The following is a 23,165-nucleotide window of genomic DNA, read 5'->3' as shown; positions in this document are numbered from 1 at the left end:
CCCAAGCTGGCTTCCCAGCTATCAGTCTGGGGGCCCGTTAGCTCCTCCTTGTTCAGGTAAGCTGTCTCTATGTGTTTCTGCCGCCTGGTCTTGTCCTCTCCATCTGCATCTGGGTTCTAGTTCGATTCAGTGTTTATGTATGGGTGTTTGCTCCTGTTTCCAACAGGCATTAGATGAGGGCTCCATGGATAAGTTAGTTGTTGATCTCACTCTCCGGGAAGGACAGTAGTCTCTGGACAAACTAACAATTGATTTTAAATGAAGTCAAGTTACCAAAACCTGCACATAGCTATTACTTATACTAGCCTTTATACACATTATGGCTATGGACGTAAAAACTGGAGACAATATTCATCATTTCATGCATAAAATCATATCACATAAAAGATTTTATGTATATAACTAATTTCCAAAATAGTGCTTCCCAGGGAACTCAAGCACTTAAAACCTCGTTTCCTGATCACGGTACTGAGGAATGAGCACAGGAGTGTACTGGGCAAGCACTGTGTCACTGAGCTTGGTCAACGCCCACCTTTTGGTTTTTGGTTTTGGGGGATTTTTTTTTCGGTTTTTTTAGACAGGGTCTTATTAAGTTGTCCAGGTTGACCTAGAGCTTGCTTGTAGTCTAGGCAAGTTTCCAGTTTGCAAACCTCCTGCTTCAGCTTCCCCAAGTAGCTGGAAATAGCAGGCCTGCACCAGGCCTGTTATTTGTTCACTTGCTTATTGTTGTGTGCTTTGTTGTTGTTTCTTTCATTAGCCAGATTTCCATCACTGTAACAAAAGAACTCAAATAATAAATTTACAAAGAGAAAATGATTGTTCGCATTCCTAATTCAGGAAATGCAGACCATGATCAGCTGGGTCTGAAGCAAGGCAGTTCTTCTTCATGGCTAGTGCATGCAGCAGAGAAAGACTATTCCTCTCAGACCAGGAAGCAAAAGAGAGAGGGCAGAGAAGGGGCTAGGGTCCTACAATCCCCATCGAGGGAGTGTCAGTGAACTAAGGACCTCCCAGTAGTGTCATCCTGGGAACCAAACCTTAACACATGGACTTTGAACTAATTTTCAAAATCCTTATGATTTGTGTAATTACTCATATCCCTTCCTTGTTGCTCAGTGAATTCAGTCAGTGAGTATAAGGTTACAATGTTGCTCTGATAACCTTCCTGGGCAAAGGAAAGCCCTCTCCCACTCCCAGAGCCAAAAAGAAAGGACTTAAGCAGACAGGTAGTATCTCATATCCCCACCAAAACCTGAGACTGTACCCTTGCTTCTCTGATCAGAACCACCCACTCAAGGCACACAAGAACCCGGGAAAGTGAGAGCTTCTTCAAGCCTGGAGCTACTAAAACAGCCAAGTTCTCAGACACGGTCCAGAAAGACATGAACATGGCAAACCAGGTGAGTGTCCCTCATCTCTCACAGAAACACAGCCAAGACACCTCCCAGCACACACTTCCCTAATATAACAGTTTGGTGTTTGTTTGTTCCCAATTTTGTGTATGTGTGTGGACTTGTGCACAGGCATGCAGGTGCTGATAAAGCCAGAAGAGAGTGTCAGATCCTTAGAATTACAGTCACAGGCATGTCTTAGTTAGGGTTTTATTGCTGTGATGAGACACCATGTCCATAGCAACTCTTATAAAAGAAAACATTTAATCGGGGCTGGCTTATCGCTCAGATGTTTATCATCATGGCCAGAAGCATGGTGCCACACAGACAGACATGGTGCTAGAGAGGCAGCTGAGAGTTCTACATGTGGACCTACAGGTTCTACACTGGTAGCAGGAAGAGACAGTGAGCCACTGGGCCTGGTGTGAGCTTCTGAAACCTCAAATCCCACCCCCAATGGCACACTTCCTTCAACAAGGCCACACCCACTCCAACAAGGTCACACCTCCAATAATGCCACTCCCTATGTGTCTATGGGGTTCATTTTCATTCAGAGCACCACAAGGCAGTTGTGAGCCACCCAGCATGGCTCACAATGAATTCTGAGAACCAAACTCTGCAGGGGTAGCTCATGATCCTAACCCCCAAGGCATCCATCCCTCCAGCCTGAAACCCTCACTTAGTGAGCTGAGGTGTGACAGCTTTTCATTTGAGTAATCTCTCCTGCTTCAAAACCTTCACCAAATCTCTCCTGCTTCAAAACCTTCACCAAATCTCTCCTGCTTCAAAACCTTCACCAAATCCCTACCATCTTAAATTCTTCACGCATTTTTAAATCAAGACTCGTTTATTTAGAGGAAACAGACATCTGGAGAGAAGTCCTCTTCTGTCCATAGGGCCTATCTGGGAATCTCCAGGGCTCAGTACAGCTCCTAGCTCGTGGCAGATTTTCAGTAGATAGGAACCGAGTTAAGTCCCAAGAAGCTTCCATGCAGAGCTATGAAGTCACACTTCACCATGCTTGGGGCTCATCCTCCAGGTACCTGTATGTCATATGCTCACTGAAGGTGCCAGCCTATCCTCTAAGAATTTAGGGACAGTATCCTGAAGAACCCAAAAGTGCTTTATCAGACTAAATCACGCCCTAATGCAGTAGTACGACAGAATACATCAAAAGAGATTTGGAGGGGGTAAGAGTGGGGTTAAGTAAGAAAAGTAGATCTCCAAGGGAAAGGATGGCAGAATTTGGGTGAAAGTTGTCCCACACCAGGACCCAAATCCTATGCTAGATTCCAAAGATGCACAGCAGGGGCATGGCATTGAACAAGACATTAGAAGTCAGACCACCTGCTCTTGGACAGCTTTGTGAAGCTGAACAAGAGTAGGGACAAGCCTAAGAACCAGGAGTGCATGGTGTTTGTGCAGTACACTGTTCACAGATCATTCCCTGTGATGGGGGATGCTGTGCATTGGTTGTCAGCCCGAAGGTAGGGTAACGAGCACCTCCCAACATCATACACCAGCATCATACCTGGCAGGGATATCCTTCACCAGCTCCTGCTGAGGTTCCCAGATCTAGCATTAGATCCAGCTGCCAGAGTATGGGTCCAGTGAGACAGGACACTCACAGCCCAAGTCATGTCAAGCATCACTCACATAGTAATGAAGTATCAGCTAACATATCTAGGTTCTAATCCTCTAGGACCCAAGAAGCTGCTCAGGGCAGTGGAGTCTTGCATGTGCATGGCTATCTCACATTGCAGGCCCCAAACTCTTTCTACTCTGGGTTTTAGACTCCTGCAGAAACTTGGGTCTCTGAGCTAAAGCACTATAGAACATCTGGAAATGTGAGAACAGAGACTGGGCTACCCAAGACAATCTTCCTCTCTCGTGGGACCTTGTATTCCAAGTATATGCTAGTTATCTTGAGAACTACAAGTGGGAGGAGGAGACCTGGGGTCTGAAGGGAAGTGTGAGGGCTTCTCTTATAATGGCATTCTTTTTAGCACTGATTCTGAATCTATGCTATAGTATGTGATCATAGGTATTCTCTCATTTAACCCTCCAGGGATCCCCTGTGCAAAGGACATTTATAGATACACAAACTGAGACTCAAAGATGTCATTTTCCAAGGTCAAACAATATATATTGGGGATTGAGTTCAAACCCCAGATTGTCTCTCTTAGTTGCTGTTCTGTTGCTATGAAGAGACATCATGACCAGGGCAGCTTATAAAAGAAAACATTTAATTGGGGCATTGCTTATAGTTTCAGAGGGTCAGCCCACGATCATCATGGTGGCAGACAGGCAGGCCTGGCACTGGAGCAGGAGCTGAGAGCTCACATCCTGATCCACAGGCCAAAAGCAAGGAGTGAGGCCAGGCCTGGTGTGGGCTTTTGAAGCCATAAAGCCCACTCCCGGTGACACAGCTCCTCCAACAAGGCTACAACTCCTAATCCTTCCAAAACTGTTCTACCAACTGGGGAACCAAGCATTCATTGAAATGTGTGAGCCTGTGGGGGCCGTTCTCATTCAGTCCCACAGTATCTTATTCGAAACTCATCATCTCAACCACTACTCCATTCTGCTTTGACTTCTCCCCCGCCCCAATCTGGATAAGTACTGTGTAACATAGACACCATCTGTTTCCTTGAGTCCTCGGTTCTGTCTGACTGATCAGAAGAGTGTAGAGAAGGAAGCACACCAAGACCACCCAGGGCCTCTGCCCCTCCAGGCAGAGAGGCCCCACTGTCTGCCCATTCCATTGTCTCTGCTCTTTTGGAAAGCTTCAAACTCTAATACCCACTCTGCCTCCTTCTGCCCTCCCTCCCCGCCTCTGCCCTACAGGCCCGATTCTCCCACGGCATGTTCACTGTATACCCAGGGTTTGGCTCCATCCCTCCTGGAGGACAGCAAGTCATCACCGTGGAGTGTGTGGCTGACCCTGTGGGAAGGTGTGAGGAGTTTCTGGCCATCGATATCTCTGATCGAGACCCTAGAGAAAATCCTGCTGGTATTCCTTACACTCTCCTTGCTGAAGCATGTCTGCCAGGTACTGCAACTGTCACTGGACAAAACTCCTAAAAGACTGGCACTTGCCAGCATCCCCTCCTTCAGGAAAATCCCTCTAAAGATGTCCAGCAGACAAGGCTGGCCTGCTTCTTCTGAAAACTTAGAACCTCTCCTGAGGTCTTCAGCCATATTTATCATTGAAGCCTTATCAGGTATACAAGAGAATCTGCTTCTCTGAACCCTTAGGCTTTCTGGGCCTGCTCCTGGATTCCTAGATGAGTGGTGCTCTCTGAGGAATGAGTTGGCATGGGATGTGGGCCAGGACTGAGGAGCAGGCCTCCAGACATTTCTTGTGGACAGCATATTCATGGAGCAAATGCTCAATAATTGAGCATGCTGACCGTTTAACCCAGAAAGAGCTCAGTTAAAGCTTTGGCTATGGCTTCCTAGAGCCTCAAACCAAAATAAGGCAGCTCCCTCCTCCAAAGTCCACCCCAGACCTTGGTTTTTACCATTCCGATGGAAGGAAAAGGCTGAGGCATGTCAATCAGAAGGTATAAAAGAGGAAGCAAATAGTCTTTGTCCCATCATTTCCATCCCAGTGTGTGGATTGCCCTATCTGTCCTCTGTGACTCTTGCTTTTTATTATCAGTTTGTATTTGCAATGCAAGGGACAGAACCCAAGGCCTTCTGCATGCTAGACAAATACTCTGTCATTAAATTGTATCCCTAGCCTGTGATTCTCCTTTATCAAAATCCAAATATCCTGGACTAGCAAGATGGTTCAGAAGGTAAGGGTGCTGCTTGCTACCAAGCTTAACAGCCTGAGTACAATCCCACAGAATCCACACAGTGGAAAAGTATAGACTCCTGTACGTTGTCCTATGAACTCCACAAAGAATGTACATTCACTTGCATTCACACACACACAGAGAGAGAGAGAGAGAGAGAGAGAGAGAGAGAGAGAGAGAGAGAGAGAGAGAGAGAGAGAGAGGAGAGAGAGAGGAGAGAGGCTAAACAGAATATTTAAAGTTTTTAACTCGAATTAGCATGACAGAAAGCCAGGATCCGGCAGCAGCAGGTTTCATGTTCTTCCCTCCATTCCCTAGCCTTTGTAACTGACAACAGCGTCTTGATATTTGAGGAACACCAGATCTGTACCAGCCCCAACCTGTACCACATCCTCCAGACCATACAGAGTGGAGGGCTGTACGTGGAAGATGAAAATAAGTTCATCTTCTGCAATGTGCTGGTGGGTTACCAGGCCAAGGCTCGGTTCAAGATCAGCAATGTGGGAAAAATCGCCTGTGATATCAACATTGTCGTCAAGCCTATCTCCAACAAGGTAGGAGGCTCCCAGTAAGCCTGGGAGAAACCAAAGATGGCCACCAACTTGAGGCAGGTTACCCTCAAATCTCCCATTCTTCTGGTCTGGAGATTTGGAAGGTGTCAGACTACAGGTGTAAGGTGGAATAGAGAATGTGTATTGAGGCCCTCCCGTGTGGCTGGCATTGTCTATTGCTTTGATTCTTAGTGCTTCTCTTTTGGGCTTGGTTATTACCCTATTTTCAGTTAGCTCAATTCTTCCTGCATTCTATATCCTGGAAATAAACAGCTAGGATTAAAGTCAAGCTCTATTCATATTAAACAATGAGTGCCTACTTCAGAGATCTGCTAAGCTTAAAATTGCCCCCTCCCCACCCCGGGTCAGATTGCACTAAAGCCATTTTCCTCATGGCAGGCAGAAGAAAAAATTCAAAGACAGCACAATGAAGGACTGAGTGAGTGGGTCGCTATTACCCCAGGTTTCCACCATATGCCTCAAACACTACTCAGCTTTATCAGAACAATGTGCATTCCTGGCCTGTGTGGTTCTCATGCCCCAGACCTTACATTGATCGTGGCTGATGTGGGTGGAGGAGGTCCCCAAGGTTGGCCTCGGCCTAAAGTTGTGTGCATTCTGGAAGACTGTCATCTGAGAGAGTTGGGAGGCCATCTGGTCCCTCATCAGTACCTTTGGCGCTGATGACATCTAGGCATTGTTCTCTAATCATATTGTAGAGCTCTGAGGAATGCCTGCTCCTCATTCTGCACTCAAAATACAAAAAGTGGGGAACCCTGGCTTCTAAAGAGAAGTTATGACAGTGGACTTGGGAATATCTTCTCCGCTCCAGTTTGAGACTAGAAGGGACTCCCTTGGAAAAGGCATGAAGAAACCTTACAGCCTTTTGTCTAAAGATCAAGTGGGGTAGCCTGCATTGTCTTCTGCCCAGTGCTCATGAGAGTGAAAAAGTCCTTCCAAAGCCATGCTGGGAGTCTTGTCCAGTCCGAAACCACTCACTGGATAGTAACAGGTCGAATGCTAAAGGAGAGTATTCTAGTCATGGCATTTGAAGTTCCAAGGGACAGAAACTCGTTTGGCTTAGCTCGAATGGCACAGGGATCACAGCAGTGAGGCAGAGACCTCAGACGCAGATCAAAACGCATCAGAATGCCAGCACCTTCAGCCAGCTTCCAGCCCAACTCCACGTTAATTATATTAATTTGGTTGCTTAGGGGCAACGTAGGGTGGTAGTGAAAACACCTGGCTGACTGTTCATGTTCTAGCCACATGCAGCCAGATGTCCCTTAGGGCCAAGTCCCCAGACTCTGGGCCACTCTGGAGGTAATTGATCTTGTCTTGCACAATTCTGGAGAAGGGAGAGCTCACAGCAGGGCAGAGAGATCAGCAAAGTGGCTAACCCCATCTGGTGCTGCTCCCCTTGGCAGGCAGCCGCCCGCATCACTGACATCTTTGATGTGGAGCCCAACAAGATGTGTATTGGGAGTCGCTCACATGCCTTTGCCACGGTGTTGTTCACACCACAAGCCATGCAGACCTACCAGTGCATCTTTGAGGCTACTTTGGACGGCTTGCCCAGGTACCATCTAGCCCCCTCTCCTGTGACAGAATGGCAGCCCACACACTGTGTAGGAAATTGTGTTCCTGCCAGGTTGGTTTCAGCCACCTTGCTCTTCCTGTCCCCTGCAGCAACCTGGCCAGGAGCCGAGGTCTTGTGTTCGATATTGTTGGTGAGGGGACCCTCCCTCGAGTGACTGTCATTCGACCAACTCTATACACCCAACATGGAAACCCCTTGCTCCTGTTTAAGAGGCTTCTGCTTGGTCATTCAGAGAAACTGCCTCTCATCCTTAAGAACAATGGCACCATTCCTGCTCAGGTAACACATGGGGTGACACGTGAGCTAGACCATGTTGCTTTATATTGCCTCACAGTTTCTGAAGCTTCGGGTCACACACAGCCCTTGGTTCTGTTGGTTCTAGGCCCATGGTGAGGAAGAACTTCATGATGGCACTACGCCACATGGTTTTCATTATGGTGACTATAAATGCTCTGCAGCAGTGGTCCTCAACCTTCCTAATGCTGCCACCCTTTAATACAGTTCCTCGTGTTGTGGTGACCCCCCCCCACCATAAAATTATTCTCACTGCTACTTCATAACTGTAATTTTGTTACTGTTATGAATCATAATGTAAATAAATACTATGTTTTCTGGTGGTCTTAGGTGACCCCTGTGAAAGGGTTATTTGACCCCCAAAGGGGCCACGACCCACAGGTTGAAAAAAATGCTGTTCTACAGTCTAGTTCAGGGAGGTCCTGCCACCTACTACTTGGTTTTTTTGTTTTGTTTTTCCTTAAGAATTTTTGTATATTCCACTCATATGTGAGCTTAAGAATCATTTTGGTAATGTTTCTTTAAAATCAATCTCATTGGAAAGATCTGCAGAGATGGCCCAATGGTTAACAGCACTAGTTGCTATTACAGAAGACCTGGGTTTGGTTTCCAGCACCCACATGATGTCTCACAACTATCTGTAACTCCAGTTCCAGGGGATCCAACACCCTCTTCTGACCTCCACAGGCACCAAGCACACACATGGTCTCCAGACATACATGCAGGCCAAACACTCACATACATATAATAAAATACATCCAAAGAACTTTTACTCTCATTGGAATCAAAATGAAAGCCTATGGGTTATCTAAGGAGAATTCATGGTTTCGGCGTAACTGTCTACCGGGGCAATATTTAAGATTCCTGTCGACTCATTAGACTTATCTCAATATCTCTAGAATGTAAATCCCTCCATATAGTTTCTCTTTTTTACATTTGTTTATTTTGTGTGTATGTGCATATATGAGAATATGGAGGCCAGAGGACGGCCACAGGAGTCAGTTCTCCCCATTCAACCCTGTAGGCCCCTAAGATTGAACTTACGTTGTTAGGCTTAACAGCAAGCATCTTTTACCCACTGGGCCATCTCAGTACCCCTCCATGTAGTTTCTTATTTGAGTTATTTCTAAATATGTAATCTCTTGTCTGAGTGAAGTGGCTGTTTCTTCCTTCTTTGGGCCACTTTATCTTTTATAGTCAGCAATGCTACCTTCTAAAAAGTTAAATTTCTCACACTTAAAATCAGATATCTGGCTTTACGCCTGCCTGATTTTCAATGGAGCAGAAACCATTTGTTTTCCAGAAGTTATTCAGACGTCCACCTTGGTTTTCCCTCTCACCTTGCTAGGATGTTTACCATAACTCTAGCAAATGTATAGTACCTAAGAGACACTAGCTCTAGGAATCACATTTATGCAATACTTCATAGAATTATGGGTATTCATTTCCATCTCATTGGTTTGGAATATACTCATTAGCTGCCTTTCTGTGTAACAGAAACATTGGCAACCCAGTTTGACTCTGTGTAGTCTGGAAGGTCGTCTATGATCTCTGAACCTCCAGTTCCTACTCAGACTCTAAGGGATGGCCTGACTAAATACCCTTTCTTCCCATCCAGGTCTAATGTTTATTGCATATATCTTAAGACTCTCAAAACCATGAATCATAGAGCTAGGGATGTGGTTCCACAAGTAAAGCTTTTAACACACACGTATAAGGAACAGATCCCCAGAACCCACAGATGACGAAGACAGGGAGTGGCAGTCACCTACAATCCCAACACTCAAGAGGCAGAGACTAAAGACCCCCAGGGCAAACTGACTAGCTAGACTAGCCTGACTCAGTGAGTTCCAGGTTCAGCAAGAAACCCTGGTTTTATATAGAGAACAACTGGGGAAGGCACACTGTCAACTTCAGGCCTCCATACACATGCATACCTGTGCACACCTGTGCACCACCCCCAACACACATACACACATCATTCACACACATTCATGCAAAGAGAGAAAAAGAGAAAAAAACAAAAAGTGAATACTACATATGATGACTTTGGAGGTTCTTGCTCTAAAATTGAGCACAGTATCAGAACCCAGGCTCACAATTCATGAGCAGCCTTTAAGCTCAACTACTCAACCTGACTTTCGTCCTGCCAGCTGCATGTGGACCTGCGGGACCAACGAGGAGTCTTCTCTCTGAAAGGGAGACCCACCACCTCCTACATCTACATCATAGAGGAAAACAAACCAAACGAAAAGGGTGAGTGGAGGGCAGGTGCCTCGGTGGGGTGATGGATCTCAGAAGCCTGTTTGCCAGGGACCTCTCAGGACCCAGCCACAGCTGGTGCTTGGTCACACGTCACCAGTAGCCCAGTGGCCTAAGCTCATTCCCCCAAAGGGGCTGCTTTCCTTTGAGTCATGGTCTTCCTGGAGATGTATCCTTCTAAACTGCTTCTGTGTTGGGTTTTTGGTTTGTGTTTTGTTTGTTTTTTGTTTTTTGAGGCAGGGTTTCTCTGTATTGTTTTTTTGGAGCCTATCCTGGAACTAGTTCTGTAGATCAGGCTGGCCTTGAACTCACAGAGATTTGCCTGCCTCTGCCTCCCGACTAAACTCATTCTATTTTGGGCTTTTGTTTTTGGTTTTGGTTTGGTTTGGTTTTTGTTTTTTCAGACAGGGTTTCTCTGTGGCTTTGGAAGCTACCCTGGAACTCACTCTGTAGATCAGGCTGGCCTCAAACTCACAGAGATTCACCTGCCTCTGCCTCCCGACTAAACTGATTCTGAATTGCAACCTCTGCCTTCGGTTTACAGTCAAAAAAGCCCACACAGCCTCCCTGGTTGTTTCTCCTGGAGACACAGCCGAATTTGATGTCTTTTTCCACTCCAAGAAGATTGGGAGAATGACGGGCTCCATCCACTTGTCAGTGATCAACAACCAATATGAGGAGACCCTGATCCACCTGGTGGGAGAAAGCTATGAGGATGACATCACCTTGGACAACATCCATGGGCTCATGGGTTTCACCAGCCAGGAGGGCTCAGATATGTCTGAGGTCATAGAGATCGCTGAGGAAAGTGCCATGGAGGACTTGGTGGCAGGTGGGAGAAGCGTACTGTTGAGTCCAGTCATTATAAGTGACAGTGAAGTTTAAAAAACAGGCATAGCCTCCTGAGACTTTGGGACCGAGTCTCTTTATCGGTATGAGCTCTACCATGCTGGGCTCCATCACTCTTTTATCGTTCACTTATTCATGTGTTCAGCACCAAGTGCAAGTACCAGGCATGACACTGATCCTTAGACTTGCAGTTTAATAAGGAAGTAGTTGCCTTTATTAGGCTTACAATTTGATGCTGGTATTCCTCTTTAGCAAATGCATGCATCCGTGCAGTTTCCCTGGATCTGTTTTGTATCTGGCTTGTGTTGGCATTGGGAATTTCATCCAAAATGTGTGTTTTCTAACTGAAATGGTGGGCTTGTCTCATTAGAGATGGGATGGGTTTGTGCCCTCATCTTCATGGCCGGGCTGCTCAATTAGCAGGCCAGCAGCCTGCAGCTTCACATCTCCCAGGATCTTGTCAGAAATGGGAATTTCAGACCTGCCCTGCCCTGCCCTTCAGGATCATAATCCACATTCCAACCCAACCCCTGACTGATCATGTGTGTGTTAAAGCTTAAGAAATGCCTCTCCAAGGCCTCTAAACTACTGACCCTTCCACTTAGGGACCAGACTGCGAAGGAAACATTTCACATTACAATTATTAGCAAAGGGCATTTGTTAAACTCTCTAACAGCATGACTGATTGCTTTAAAGTGAATTTTCAACTCATCTTCAAAATATCTGCAGGAGCTTAATTATAGCCCTGAAATGTATAAACGAGGTCTGAAATCAACACTCTTTCCATAATGTGTTTCACACCTGTTTGAAGCTATGCAACAGCATCACTCTAGTCAGGGGTCAAACAAGACCTAGCAGTCATCCAAGTTTAGAGATCTGATTCGATACCTATTATGGGATTTTCAGGTTTAGCAAACCTGAACACAGGTATTCCAAAGAAAATTAAGTTCCAAATAATCAATAACTTAGTATATGTACTTCCCCAAAGCATTGCATAGGACATGTTTATCATGAAGAATTACTCATTATCACTAATTCAAATTTAACTGAGAAAATTCTATTTTAACTGGCATTATAACATTTTGTTATATTTTTTCACCAAACAAATGACATTATATCCTTTATTTTCTCTTGAATAAATAGAAGAATCAAGGTAGATAGGTAGAACTTATGGAGGATGGATGGATAGATGAATGGATGGGTGGGTGGGTGGGTGGGTGGGTGGGTGGATCTCTGGGAGGCAGATTTCTCTATCCAGGGATCCAAGGTTTTTCATATATAACCATTCCAGGAGAAAAAAGTAAATTGTGAATGCAGGCTCTTAAAAGAGGTCAGGGAGGACTCACCAGCCATCTGCTTTGACCCCCAGCTGCCCTGTTGGATCACATCCAGTTTGGGTACTGCCACATTGGAAACAACTACAATGTGAGCTTCACCATCACCAATCACAGCCAAGTGAATGTGATTCGGTTCGAGTGGCCCCTTTTGGCTACACTGTCTTTCTCCCCACAGGTAAGCCACTCACAGTTCCAGACTCCCTCAGGCCTAAGCCATCCCTGTGGATACATGGACTTGGATACATGCATCTTGAATTAAGAAAGTGCCCAGTAGCCATGCCATACTCAGACCCAGTGCTTACAGGCACTGCTCAGGGCCTGCTCAGAGGAGATTAACAAATCCTGCAGTGGGGAAGAACTGGAGGCATTCTCTGAGGGCCTGGATGAATGACTACAGACCCTAGCTTCCCATTCCAGAGTGTAGACCTGTGTGTCCCTCTGTGCATGTGTTCTTCAGAGCATGGCCTTCGGAAGTGACTCAACAAGCCAATAATGATGCTGCATACCTGCAGTCCTAACAGGTGCTCAGGCAGAAACACTCCCACAGGTTCAAGACCAGCCTGAGCTACATAGTGAGTTCCAGGCCAGCCTAGGCTCTTGATACATTCCAACACCATCTTGGTCTAAATCTACCCCTGAGGAGTAGCTGCAGAAAACTAACTACACACTATATGCCATATCCTGTTCCAAAGCCTTGCCAAATCCATTTAATCTTCATTATCAATGTTTGACCTATAAGGAAACTGAGAGAGCATAATGGATGTCACAGGATAATCTAAGTTGTCAAAGACAGAGCTAGGCTCCCAGAAATTCACTCACATTGTGCACACCTATATGTGCACATAGGCACACATGTCTGTCTCTTGAGCAATTCAAAGCTTTCATAAGCCTTCACTGTTCAGAGGCAGGAGAATGTCTTCCCTGTTTGAGGACTGTCATGTGCATGGTGTGCATGTTGGTGGTATATGTACGTATGTCTTGTCTACGATAATCACAAATCATTTTATTCTACAAACCAGAGCATTTGAGCAGTTTAAAGCCTTTTCATCCCAGGACTCCTCCATACTCTTAAACAGTATTAAGAACCCTCAAAGAACTTTTGTCCATGTGAATAATAATTATTGATATTTAACCTTTTAGAAAGTAAAACTAAGAATGTTTTCAAGATTTCTTTTTTTTATTATTTGTATGTATATGGGCATTTTGCCTGCATGTATGTCTGTGCACCACATGTATGCCTGGTACCCACAGCGATCAGAAAAGCACATCAGACCCCTGGAAGTGGAGTTACAGACGGTTGTAAGCTGCCGTGCACGTGTTTAGAACAAACCTGGATTCTCTTCTAGAAAAACAACCAGTGCTCTTAACCACTGAGCCATCTCCCCAGCCCCCAAAATTAAGAATATTTTTAAACATATTTGTTTTAAAGTGCAATAAATCAACTACATTTTAATTCAAGTACCACATTTTATTTTAAAAACTATATTTTCAAAACTATATGTGATAAGGGTAGAATCCTCCATCATTCTCATTAAGACAGGTCTTCTGTGTAACCTGGGCTACCCTTGACCTTCTTCCTCCCCTATCTCAGGCTCCTGAATGTTTGTGTTATAATTTACATCACCACACTCAGTCATTTTATGTCTTTATATATTTCTTTAATATCTAACTTACTAAGAGTTGCATGGGTTCTGCCATCTACTCTTTCCACTCCAATCTGACTATGCACCATCATCTTTAACTTTAAGTAAGTTCCATTGCACACTCATAAGAAAAGGAGAGTAAAAGAATCAGGTAGCATCTCGGTATTATTTTGTCTCCAGGGACCCTGGAGAGATCTTGGGGAGGCCAAGGGTCATTAGATAACTTTCTAAAAACTAATATACTGTATTGATCCACCAATTTGTATGAATCATAGTGAGTATCAAGAACTTAGAACAGTGCATGAGGCAAGTAACAGATTGGTGACTATTAATATTATTGTTATGATGTTTGTGTGCTTGTTTGTTTTGAGGGGATATCTCACTCTGTAACCCAGACTTGCTTGAAACATTACACAGTGCAAGCTGGCCTCATGGCAAACCTGACTCACCCTTCCAAGTGCTGGGATCCATGGCATCCATCACTTTGTGATGACATTTTAAAGAATCTTGTGTGTACTTAAGTCAATCTATCTGTATAGGCCTGAATGATATATTTCAAATCACCACCAGGCATCAAAGAAATGTCCCCCAAAGACTAAGTCCCCCAACATACCAATACCAGGCTTTTCCCTAGGTAGGCCATCTTCACCCTGGCTGTTCCAAGGATGTGGTGGTGACCTTGAAGTCGGAGGTGCCCATCAGCCTGAAGAAAATGACTGTCAAGTGCTTGCTGTCCAAGATCGTATTTCAGCTCCCTGCAGACCAGGTCCCTGACTGGGATGACCGCATGCGCACAGTCAAGTGGGTGGATGCTCCCCGAAGCACACCTGGGAACTTGACTACAAAACGAAAAGTGAGTATTCGGGGGACATGAAGCACACATCTAGCCCAGCCCACCATGCTCAGATGCCTACTGCTCTAAATTTCAGTGTCCCATTGTGGACAATAGAAAAGGTTTGCATCTGACTTTAGTTTCAAAAATGGCAAACTGAATTTCCAATCCCAGCGCCCTTACTCACTGGACACACTGTCTTAGTTGATGGTTTAGCTTCAGTCCTCTCAGCTTTTTCTTCAAAAAAATGCCATTGCCAGTCATTGTTTCCGGTTTCCATGAGGTGTAGTTAGAACACTCAGTTCATGGCGGGATTTCATCTTTGGTCCACACATGCCCCTTGCACTTATCCCTCGACATCTTTCTTTGAATTGTACAATGAGTTAGCCCATGCCTAATAAGGGAACGAGGTCCTGAATACCATGGCCATCCCCCCACTTTGTCCCTGTCCTTGAGGCAATCACTGTCCAAGCCTTGTTGGGTAGTTTGTTGACCTGAGTGCTCTGAAGGGACTGAAGTGTAGCTGGGGTTTTTAACTCTGTTTTTTAAGAGTTATTTTATGTAATCAAAGTTACTTGGGGCTGTAGCATATCCACTTTAGTGTTGTATCCATTCCAGTCTTCTAGCTCTTTCTCTGAAAATTAGGTCAGGTTTCCTCTTATGGGTAGCATGTCTGTACACTTTGGCATCCATGTTTAAAGTGGAGTCACTGAGTCAGGAGGCATGTGAATGCTCAATCTTTCCAAGCTGATGCCCACCCAGGTGCTTTCCAAACTCACTATGCCGATTTCTACTCTTACAGCAAAGGAGCTTTGTGAGCCTCCTTTCCAACATTTCACTTTGTTGGACATTTGGGAGGTTTGCTTGTTTGTGATATACTGGAGGTGAACCCACAGCCTTGTGACTGTTAGGCAAGGCGTTTTGTCTCTTATCATTTGGACAATTGGGAATTTATCTGGTTATGAACTTTATGTTTTCCTAACCACTAATGAGGTTGGATAGCTCTTCATATAATTATTGACCATGCAGACTACCTCTTAAATGGTTGGGGTGTGTGTGTGTGTGTGTGTGTGCGCGCGCGCCTTTTGCCTACTTTTTGGTTACGATGCTCATCCTTTAAGTTATTTTATCTTCAAAATTTCCATTGTGTTATATGTCCACACATACTCTCAAAGCAATTGTAACTTAACTTTTTTACTTTATGTTTTTTTAAGATCTGATTTCATTTTCATGTATGTGCATGTGGGGGTCAGGGTATGTACATATGAATGCAAGCGCCCTGGGGTCTGAAGAGGGCATCAGATCCCATGGAGCTAGAGTTACAGGCAGTTGTGAGGAGCTGGACTGCCATGTGAATGGAACCTAGGTCCTCTGGAAGAGCCAATTCTCCAGTATGGAATATATCCTTAATTTTAAAGTAGTCAAAGTTATCAGTTTCTTTTGTGTTGCATTTATTCCTTTTGTATCTTACTTTTAAAGCCTTCACCTCCTCCAAAATATATTCACCTCTCTACATATTTCTAAGTCTGAAGTTTGCTTTTGGTACTTACACCTTTCATGCATGTGGAAATGCTGTCTGATGTGAAACAAGGCTCCAGTTTCTTTCATTGAGACAACTGCCTTGCCAAGTTTGGTCAGCCCTTCTGCTCCCTAGTGATCTGATGGGACTCTGTCCTAGCTTAGTTTATATGTGCCTAGGTCATTTCTGTCCTCTATTCCATTCTGTTGTCAGTGTGCCCATTCCAGAGCTAGTTTTGCATAAGCTTAATTTTTATAGTTTCATAATCAACCTTGAAGACTAGAGTAAAGTTCCTGATCTGTATTATTTGGTCCTAAATGTTTTGGTCATTCTTGATTCTTTTTTATAATGTATAATTTCTGAATCCATTTGCCAAGTATTCTGAAAATCTGCAATGAAAATTTGGAGTTAAATTGCAGTTCTAGGTCATTTGGGGAACAATTGACAATTTTATGATATTAGCTTGTCTTTCCTATTAACAAGGTGTTTCTATATTTTCTAGATCTCTCTAAGACTTGCAACTATTCAGTCATTTAATAGTAATGAAGTTTTTCCATTGTTTTCTTTAACATTTTTGTTCAATTTTTTTAAGATTTGTTTATTATTCAATTAATTATTTTTATGTTTTTTTAATTTGTTCTTGAGTGAATTTTATTAAATTATTTTCCCTCCAAATTTTATGTATATTTTTAAAAACTCATCTATATATTTTTAGATCTATAGGATTGCTGGTGATACCTTCCTTTAACTAGTGATTCTTATCTGCACTTTACTTAATCTACCTCATCAAAAGTTTTAAAATCTTTTCACAACTAAACTATTCTGTTAGCCCTCTCCATTTGCAATTTGTTTTCTGTTTAATTAAAACCTGTTCTTTCCTCTGTGATTCTCTTTTCTCTATCTTTTGTTTTTGTTCTTGTTTTTGTTTCTGAGACAAGGTCTTTCTACATAGCTCTGGCTAGCCCAGAGCTCACTGAATAGACCAGGCTGGACTCAAACTCACAAAGATCTACCTGCCTCTGCCTCCTGAGTGCTAGGTTTAAAGGCATGTATGACCACACCCAGTTCCTCTATCTGCTTTAGAGTCCATCTGATTCAAATTCATGCCAGAGTGGTCCCAATCCTCTCAGTAATTACCTGCTATTCAGTCATTCTTTTTCATTCTGAGCTATTGGAGGTTTGCCAGTCATGTGTCCCGGAGCTGCCTCTGTGGGTTCGTGTTCATTTTCATGACAGATTAAAGTAATGTGCTGTTCCCGGCGTTCCTGTGGGCTACTGGCTTTGCAGTGCTGAGGACATGGCTACCTTTGTTCCAGGTGATAGAGACAGACCCTGAGCCAGCCCACTCAATACTAGAAGAAAATTACCGAGAGCTGCGGATCCAGATCAGTGCCAACGTGGACTTCTCTTCATATCAGTGCAATACACATGATGTGTTCTTTAAGGAGACACTGGTTTACCAGACCCGAGTGTTTGAGTGAGTCATTGAAAGCCTTTGAACCACTAAGGGCTAAACAGTTGCATTTTTAAACTCTTTATATCTTTACATACATAGTTTGCATCTTTTAAAAAGGAAGTTCAATAAATGTGTTAGTTCTGATGAAATTTCTTTAAAATTGTTTTTTAAAAAGTTTTCAGCCGGACATAGTAATGTATTCTGTAGGAGGCTAAGACCAGAAAAATCTTGAGCTCCAATCCATAATAGCCTACATAATAACAAGACTCAATTTCAAAATGTGTTTTTTGAGACAGGGTTTCACTAAGCATCCCTGCATGAACTGGCACTCACTATGTAGACCAGGCTGGCCTCAAACTCACAGACAACAACCTGCCTCTGCCCCTCCAGTACTGGGATTAAAGGTGTTCACTATATGTCACTGCATTTGTTTTTAATCCTTCTATATTTGGTTTTTGTTTTTTTTGGGGGGGAGGGAACTAACATGTAACAATGGTACATATTTACAGGGCAGAGTGTGCTATCACAATACAAGTATGTAATGTGTAATGGTTGGATCAAAATGATTAGCATTTCCATCCCTTAACATTTATCTGGAGGCAGGACCTTCAGACTCCTCTCCTCTAGTTCCTTGTAAAATATATGGTAGGCTTTTATAAACTGTAGCACACTGACTTACTGTTCCCACTGCATGCATTTTGATACCTATCATCTAACTTCTTTATCCATGCCTTCCCTCTGACCTGTCCCAGCTTCCAGTAATCATTATGCTACACTCTTATACTTTGAGATTAAATTATGAACTTCCACATATGAGAAGAAATGCATGCTGTGTGTCTTTCTATGTCTGTTTTGTTCAGTATGATGTCTTCTAGGCTCATCCATTTTGCTGAAAAGAACAGACTTATAAAGAACAGTAAAGAGGTTCTTCAAAATAAAACTAAAAGTAGACCTTCTATGTTACCCAGCTAGCTCATTACTGGGTATATATCCAAAGGAAGTACAATCCACATGCCAAAGAGATGTTTGCATTCCCATGTGGACTCTTCTTAGTAGCCAAGATAGAGGGTCAGCCTGGGTGTTGACTGTCAAGGGAATGAATAAAGAAACTGTGACATACTTATGTATGTGAACAAAAGAATATAATTCAGTGATTTTTAAAGACACTTAAGAAATGGAGTGACTAAACAGTACAGCTGGCATTCAGGTGGGGCAAAAATATGGACAACACATTCTGAAATCTTCCCTGATCCACCCACAGGTTTGACCTCGTTAACACAGGACATGTGCTGTTAGAATTCAACTGGACCTTGGAAGACTCCTCCAAGGCAGTCAGTTTTGCCATGCCAGAAAATCAAGGTAAACTCAATGCCAAATGAACCCCAGGACCTGACCCTAGTCACCCATTCCTATAAGGCCAGCACTGCTCACAGGGCCTCCTGGGTGGCTAAGAAAATGGCAGGGTATGGGCTATGTGGGGTTTACAAAACCATATGGACCTGAAAGATGAATAGCTTGACCTCTTCCCCTCCCAGATTCCTTGCCCAGGCCTTCTGCAGTCCCACCAAAATGATGGCTCTTGTCACTTGATACTAGTAATTTTGTCTTCTGGTTCTCAACCTAAAAGATTGCAGACAACTTAAGAACCAGCACAGGGATGGTGATGCCCCAGCTTTTAAGAGCACTGACTGCTTCTCACAGGGGACTCAGGCTCAGTTCCCAGCACCCACATGGTGACTTATAACTGTTGCTCCAGTTGTAGGGACTCTGACAACCTCTTCTGATCCCTGTGGCACCTGTGTAGTGCACATTGACACATGTGGAAAAAGCACTCATACACATAAAAATAAATTCTTTTTTTTAAAGAAAAAACAGTGAAAACTACTTTCCCAATATATATATATATATATATATATATATATATATATATATATATGTCTATGCCAAAGTGTATAGCTTGTACATAAGAAAGGTCTAGCAAAGGGCCCAGCATCTGGTAGGTAAATAAAGTGTTCATCATTATTTCAATTGTAGGGATCAAAATAACAGACTATTTGAATGGACCCTTATCCATGGACTCCCACTTTGTAAATCCCTGTGTTAGACCAATGGTTCTCCACAAATTCTATTCATAGTCCATTCCCCCAGTGCAGAAGATTCACAAACCCTTCCTTGACCTATCCTCTCTGAGCTAAAATGAAAAAAAAATCTAAAAACATCATAAAATTAATAGCTGTGCTTTTCACAGGTCACCTGTGAAATATGAGTTGATCCTTTTCTACCTGACTTCAGGGTTAAATAGACCTGCTGTTAAGAGATGGGTTCATAGATATCACAGAAGGTCCCTAAGGACTTGTGAGTGGGCTGCCTCCCATTTGCCACTGCAGAGTATCACCTTTTCTCCATCCTCAGGTTGCAATCTAAAAGATCAGCTTAGTCAGGGTACAGGCAGCACCCTGGACAGCGCCTTGGACCACTGGACAGAAGGCTCTGCATCACCCTTCTCAGTGGAGCCCTCCTCAGGCATCGTGCCTGTAGGGAAGACTCAGAAGCTCAAAGTGAAGTTCTCCCCGATGGACATTGGAGAGTTTGAGAGCACCCTGTACTGCCAGTAAGGAAATGTGTTCTCCAGCCTCCAGCTCTTACTCTCCTCTTCCACGCCACCACTGTCCTTCTCTCCCACCCTAAACACCTCAGAGCCCAGAAGTCTAAAGGGCCAGCCTTTAGAGAACAAAGAGAATGTTGTCTAAGCCCTGCCCATCAATTTGCACATCACTTCTACCTACCTACCTCCCCCTTTCTGGCCACATAAGGGACTCTACTAAATAAGAGTAATTTGCAACCAGGCAGCTTCTACCCTTTAGGAAAGTTTCCTTCTATGTTCCCTGAGATCCCATTGTCTCATATACAATTGTGAGCAACAATCCTTATAATGTAGAATTATTTGGAATACTAAGTGAACTAATTTAAGAAAAAGAACTTGGGGCAATGCCAGCCCACAATAAGCACAATAAACAAAAATAGAAAGGGATATGGGCTTGGTGTACCTGCTCTAGTTTGGTGTCCAGTGGGAGAAAAAATAAGCAAATACATACATCAGTCAAAGTAGCAGATGTGGTACCTTCATCTAGGAAATATTCCAAAGAGGGATTCTTTGGTAAGCCTTGGCCTGGGGTGATGGAGACCTACATGAGCTGTCAGAGTTTCCCTGAGCCCCTACTCTCTCACCACAGAGACCTGTGCCACACTAGGGCCACCTCAGCTCAGCCCTGGGGCTGAATTCATTCACATGTAACACAATCTACAAGGATCTTGTGTGTGTGTGTTAAGAATGAGTTAGTGTTTTTTTTTATATATTGATTATTTTTTCTTATTTTACATATTGATCCCAGTTCCCTCTCCCTCCCTCCCATGCCCCCGACTTCCCCCTCCTGTCCCATTTCCCACCCACTTCACAGAAAAGGTGAAGCCTTCCAGGAGGGATCATCAAAATCTGTCAAGTCATTTGGAGTAGGGTCTAGGCCCTCCCTCCTGTCTCTAGGTTAAGAGAATATCACTCCATGGGGAATGTGCTCCCAAAGTCCTTTCGTACACCAGGGATACATCCTGGTTCCACTGTCATAGGCCCCTTAGACTGCCCAGGCCTTCTAACTGAGACCCATGTTCAGGGGTTCTGAGTCAGTACAGTGCTGGCTTCCCAACTATCAGTCTGGGGGGGTCCATGCGCTCCCCCTTGTTCAGGTCAGTTATCTCTGTGGGTTTCTGTAGCCTGGTCTTGACCCCTTTGCTCATCACTCCTCCCTCTCTGCAACTGGATTCCAGGAGTTTGGCTCAGTGTTTAGCTATGAGTGTCTTCTATTTCCAACAGCTACTATATAAAGGTAGTTATCAATCTCATTATCAGGGAAGGGCATTTAAGGTAGCCTCTCCACTGTTGCTCAGATTGTTAGTTGGGGTCATCCTTGTAGGTCTCTGAACATTTCTCTAGAGTCAGTTTTCTCTTCACACCTATTATGATATCTCTTTCTTTGCTCTAATCTATTTGTCCCCTGACTCAATCTTCCTGGTCCCACATGTTCTCCTCAATCTACAAAGATCTTTACAATAATATTTTTAGGATTTCCAAGTCCTTCTCTGTAACCTCTTGGGTGCCTAGGAATGGACCGAGAGGGTAAGTACTCCTTTTACAAGTAACACAGATAAGAGGAAAAAACTTGGAGCCACATGTAAGTACACAGAGGGACCCCATTTCAGCATCCTTATACTCAACCCACTCATCCATTTAGCAACTAGTTAATGAGTGCATACTATGTAGAATTGTCAGTCAAGATACAATATGATAGCTGATCAAGACAAACTCATACAGAACTCACTCTGGTATACAAAATATTCATTTACAACCAGTTAAGAAAGAATATAACATCAGAATATAAAATCAAAATTAAAATAACCTTGTCATTTTAGAATTCCCAACCTGCCATCAGGAGAGCAAGGCCCTATTTTGTTAACGAAAGGGCGAAGTGTCCTGCCATTCTGCCATTTTGATCTGAAGGAATCAGACTACATCAGTGGCCATCGGCGCAACCCAGAGCTCCGAGGACCAGGCTCTGGGCCTCTTGATCCAAACACCCGAGTGATCGAGTTCACCAGTGTGGGTATAGGAGGAAAGAACATCCGGTGAGTCATGTGGGTTTGCATTGATTGAATTCATGCCAGTCAGTCCTTCTAAAGAATTCAGAGACAGCATTCAGAGAAAGCAGCTGTACTGATACCTAGAAACAGTTTTGAAGTCCTGGGGGTTGCTCTAGACATTTAACAGCAGAGAACTGGTACATTTATGAAGCTGGATTCTGTGTCCATAATTTTGACAGAGGGGGAGTTGTGTGTGTGTGTGTGTGTGTGTGTGTGAGAGAGAGAGAGAGAGAGAGAGAGAGAGAGAGAGAGAGAGAGAGGAGAGAGAATATTCCCTCATCCTGACCTTGACTTGACACATATGGCCTTGGGAGCATTATCACTCCAAAGTCCTTTAGATCCTAGGGGGAGATGGCATTTTTTCAACAGTAATGAAGTTCTCAGATCATTTCTGGTTCCCAGGAGGAAACTGTGACAGTTCTGGAGTCTACCTAAATTTTCTTGAATTTTTTTAACACCTTCCCTCACTTTCTACTGTCAATTTTTCCCCTTTGGCCAGGACCTTTACCATCCTGAATCCAACCAATAGCACCTACTCTTTCTGCTGGACCTCTGAAGAAACAGAAAGCCTCCAGAACCCTCCAGCCTTCATGTGCTTCACAGAAAAGGGTGTCATCCATCCTGAAAAGAAAGCTGAGGTGTGTATGGCTGGGGACCCTGTATTTCTGGCCACTTCTGCATGGCAAGTATGTAAAGAGAGAATAGCATTTATGAGAACCATTGATCAACAAGTGTTCACTGAGTGGCTATCATGTACAATCCCAGTGAGCAAGATAGATCTGTGCTCTCTTGGATGGCTGTGAATAAACCCCTAGTGTTTGCAGGGATTTTATGAGAATATTAAAGGAGCAAAGGGGAACCAGACAAAGATATCTGGGGATTCCTGGGCTCGTGGTGTGAGAGCATTATAAACCATCTGTATCTGAAAGATTAACA

The 23,165-nt window shown here is 43.9% G+C and overlaps 1 protein-coding gene across 1 annotated transcript in view; it reads left to right on the top strand.

The window, feature by feature from the left end:
- The window catches only part of Hydin (HYDIN axonemal central pair apparatus protein), a 343,862-nt gene that overhangs the window by 293,917 nt on the left and 26,780 nt on the right, over positions 1–23,165 (top strand). Inside the window, 14 exon segments of the mRNA XM_051201355.1 lie at positions 1,283–1,400; positions 4,239–4,443; positions 5,513–5,748; positions 7,173–7,324; positions 7,435–7,624; positions 9,793–9,895; positions 10,446–10,733; positions 12,120–12,262; positions 14,365–14,583; positions 17,398–17,558; positions 18,799–18,896; positions 19,950–20,148; positions 22,002–22,214; positions 22,729–22,867. Of these exon segments, the coding sequence (XP_051057312.1) occupies positions 1,283–1,400; positions 4,239–4,443; positions 5,513–5,748; positions 7,173–7,324; positions 7,435–7,624; positions 9,793–9,895; positions 10,446–10,733; positions 12,120–12,262; positions 14,365–14,583; positions 17,398–17,558; positions 18,799–18,896; positions 19,950–20,148; positions 22,002–22,214; positions 22,729–22,867 (2,464 nt within the window).

This window comes from Phodopus roborovskii, unplaced genomic scaffold, assembly GCF_943737965.1.
Source record: "Phodopus roborovskii unplaced genomic scaffold, PHOROB, whole genome shotgun sequence".
Classification (NCBI taxonomy): Eukaryota; Metazoa; Chordata; class Mammalia; order Rodentia; family Cricetidae; genus Phodopus; species Phodopus roborovskii.
The sequence above is the reverse complement of the archived record's forward strand: the minus strand, read 5'-3'. Positions and strand labels throughout refer to the sequence as shown.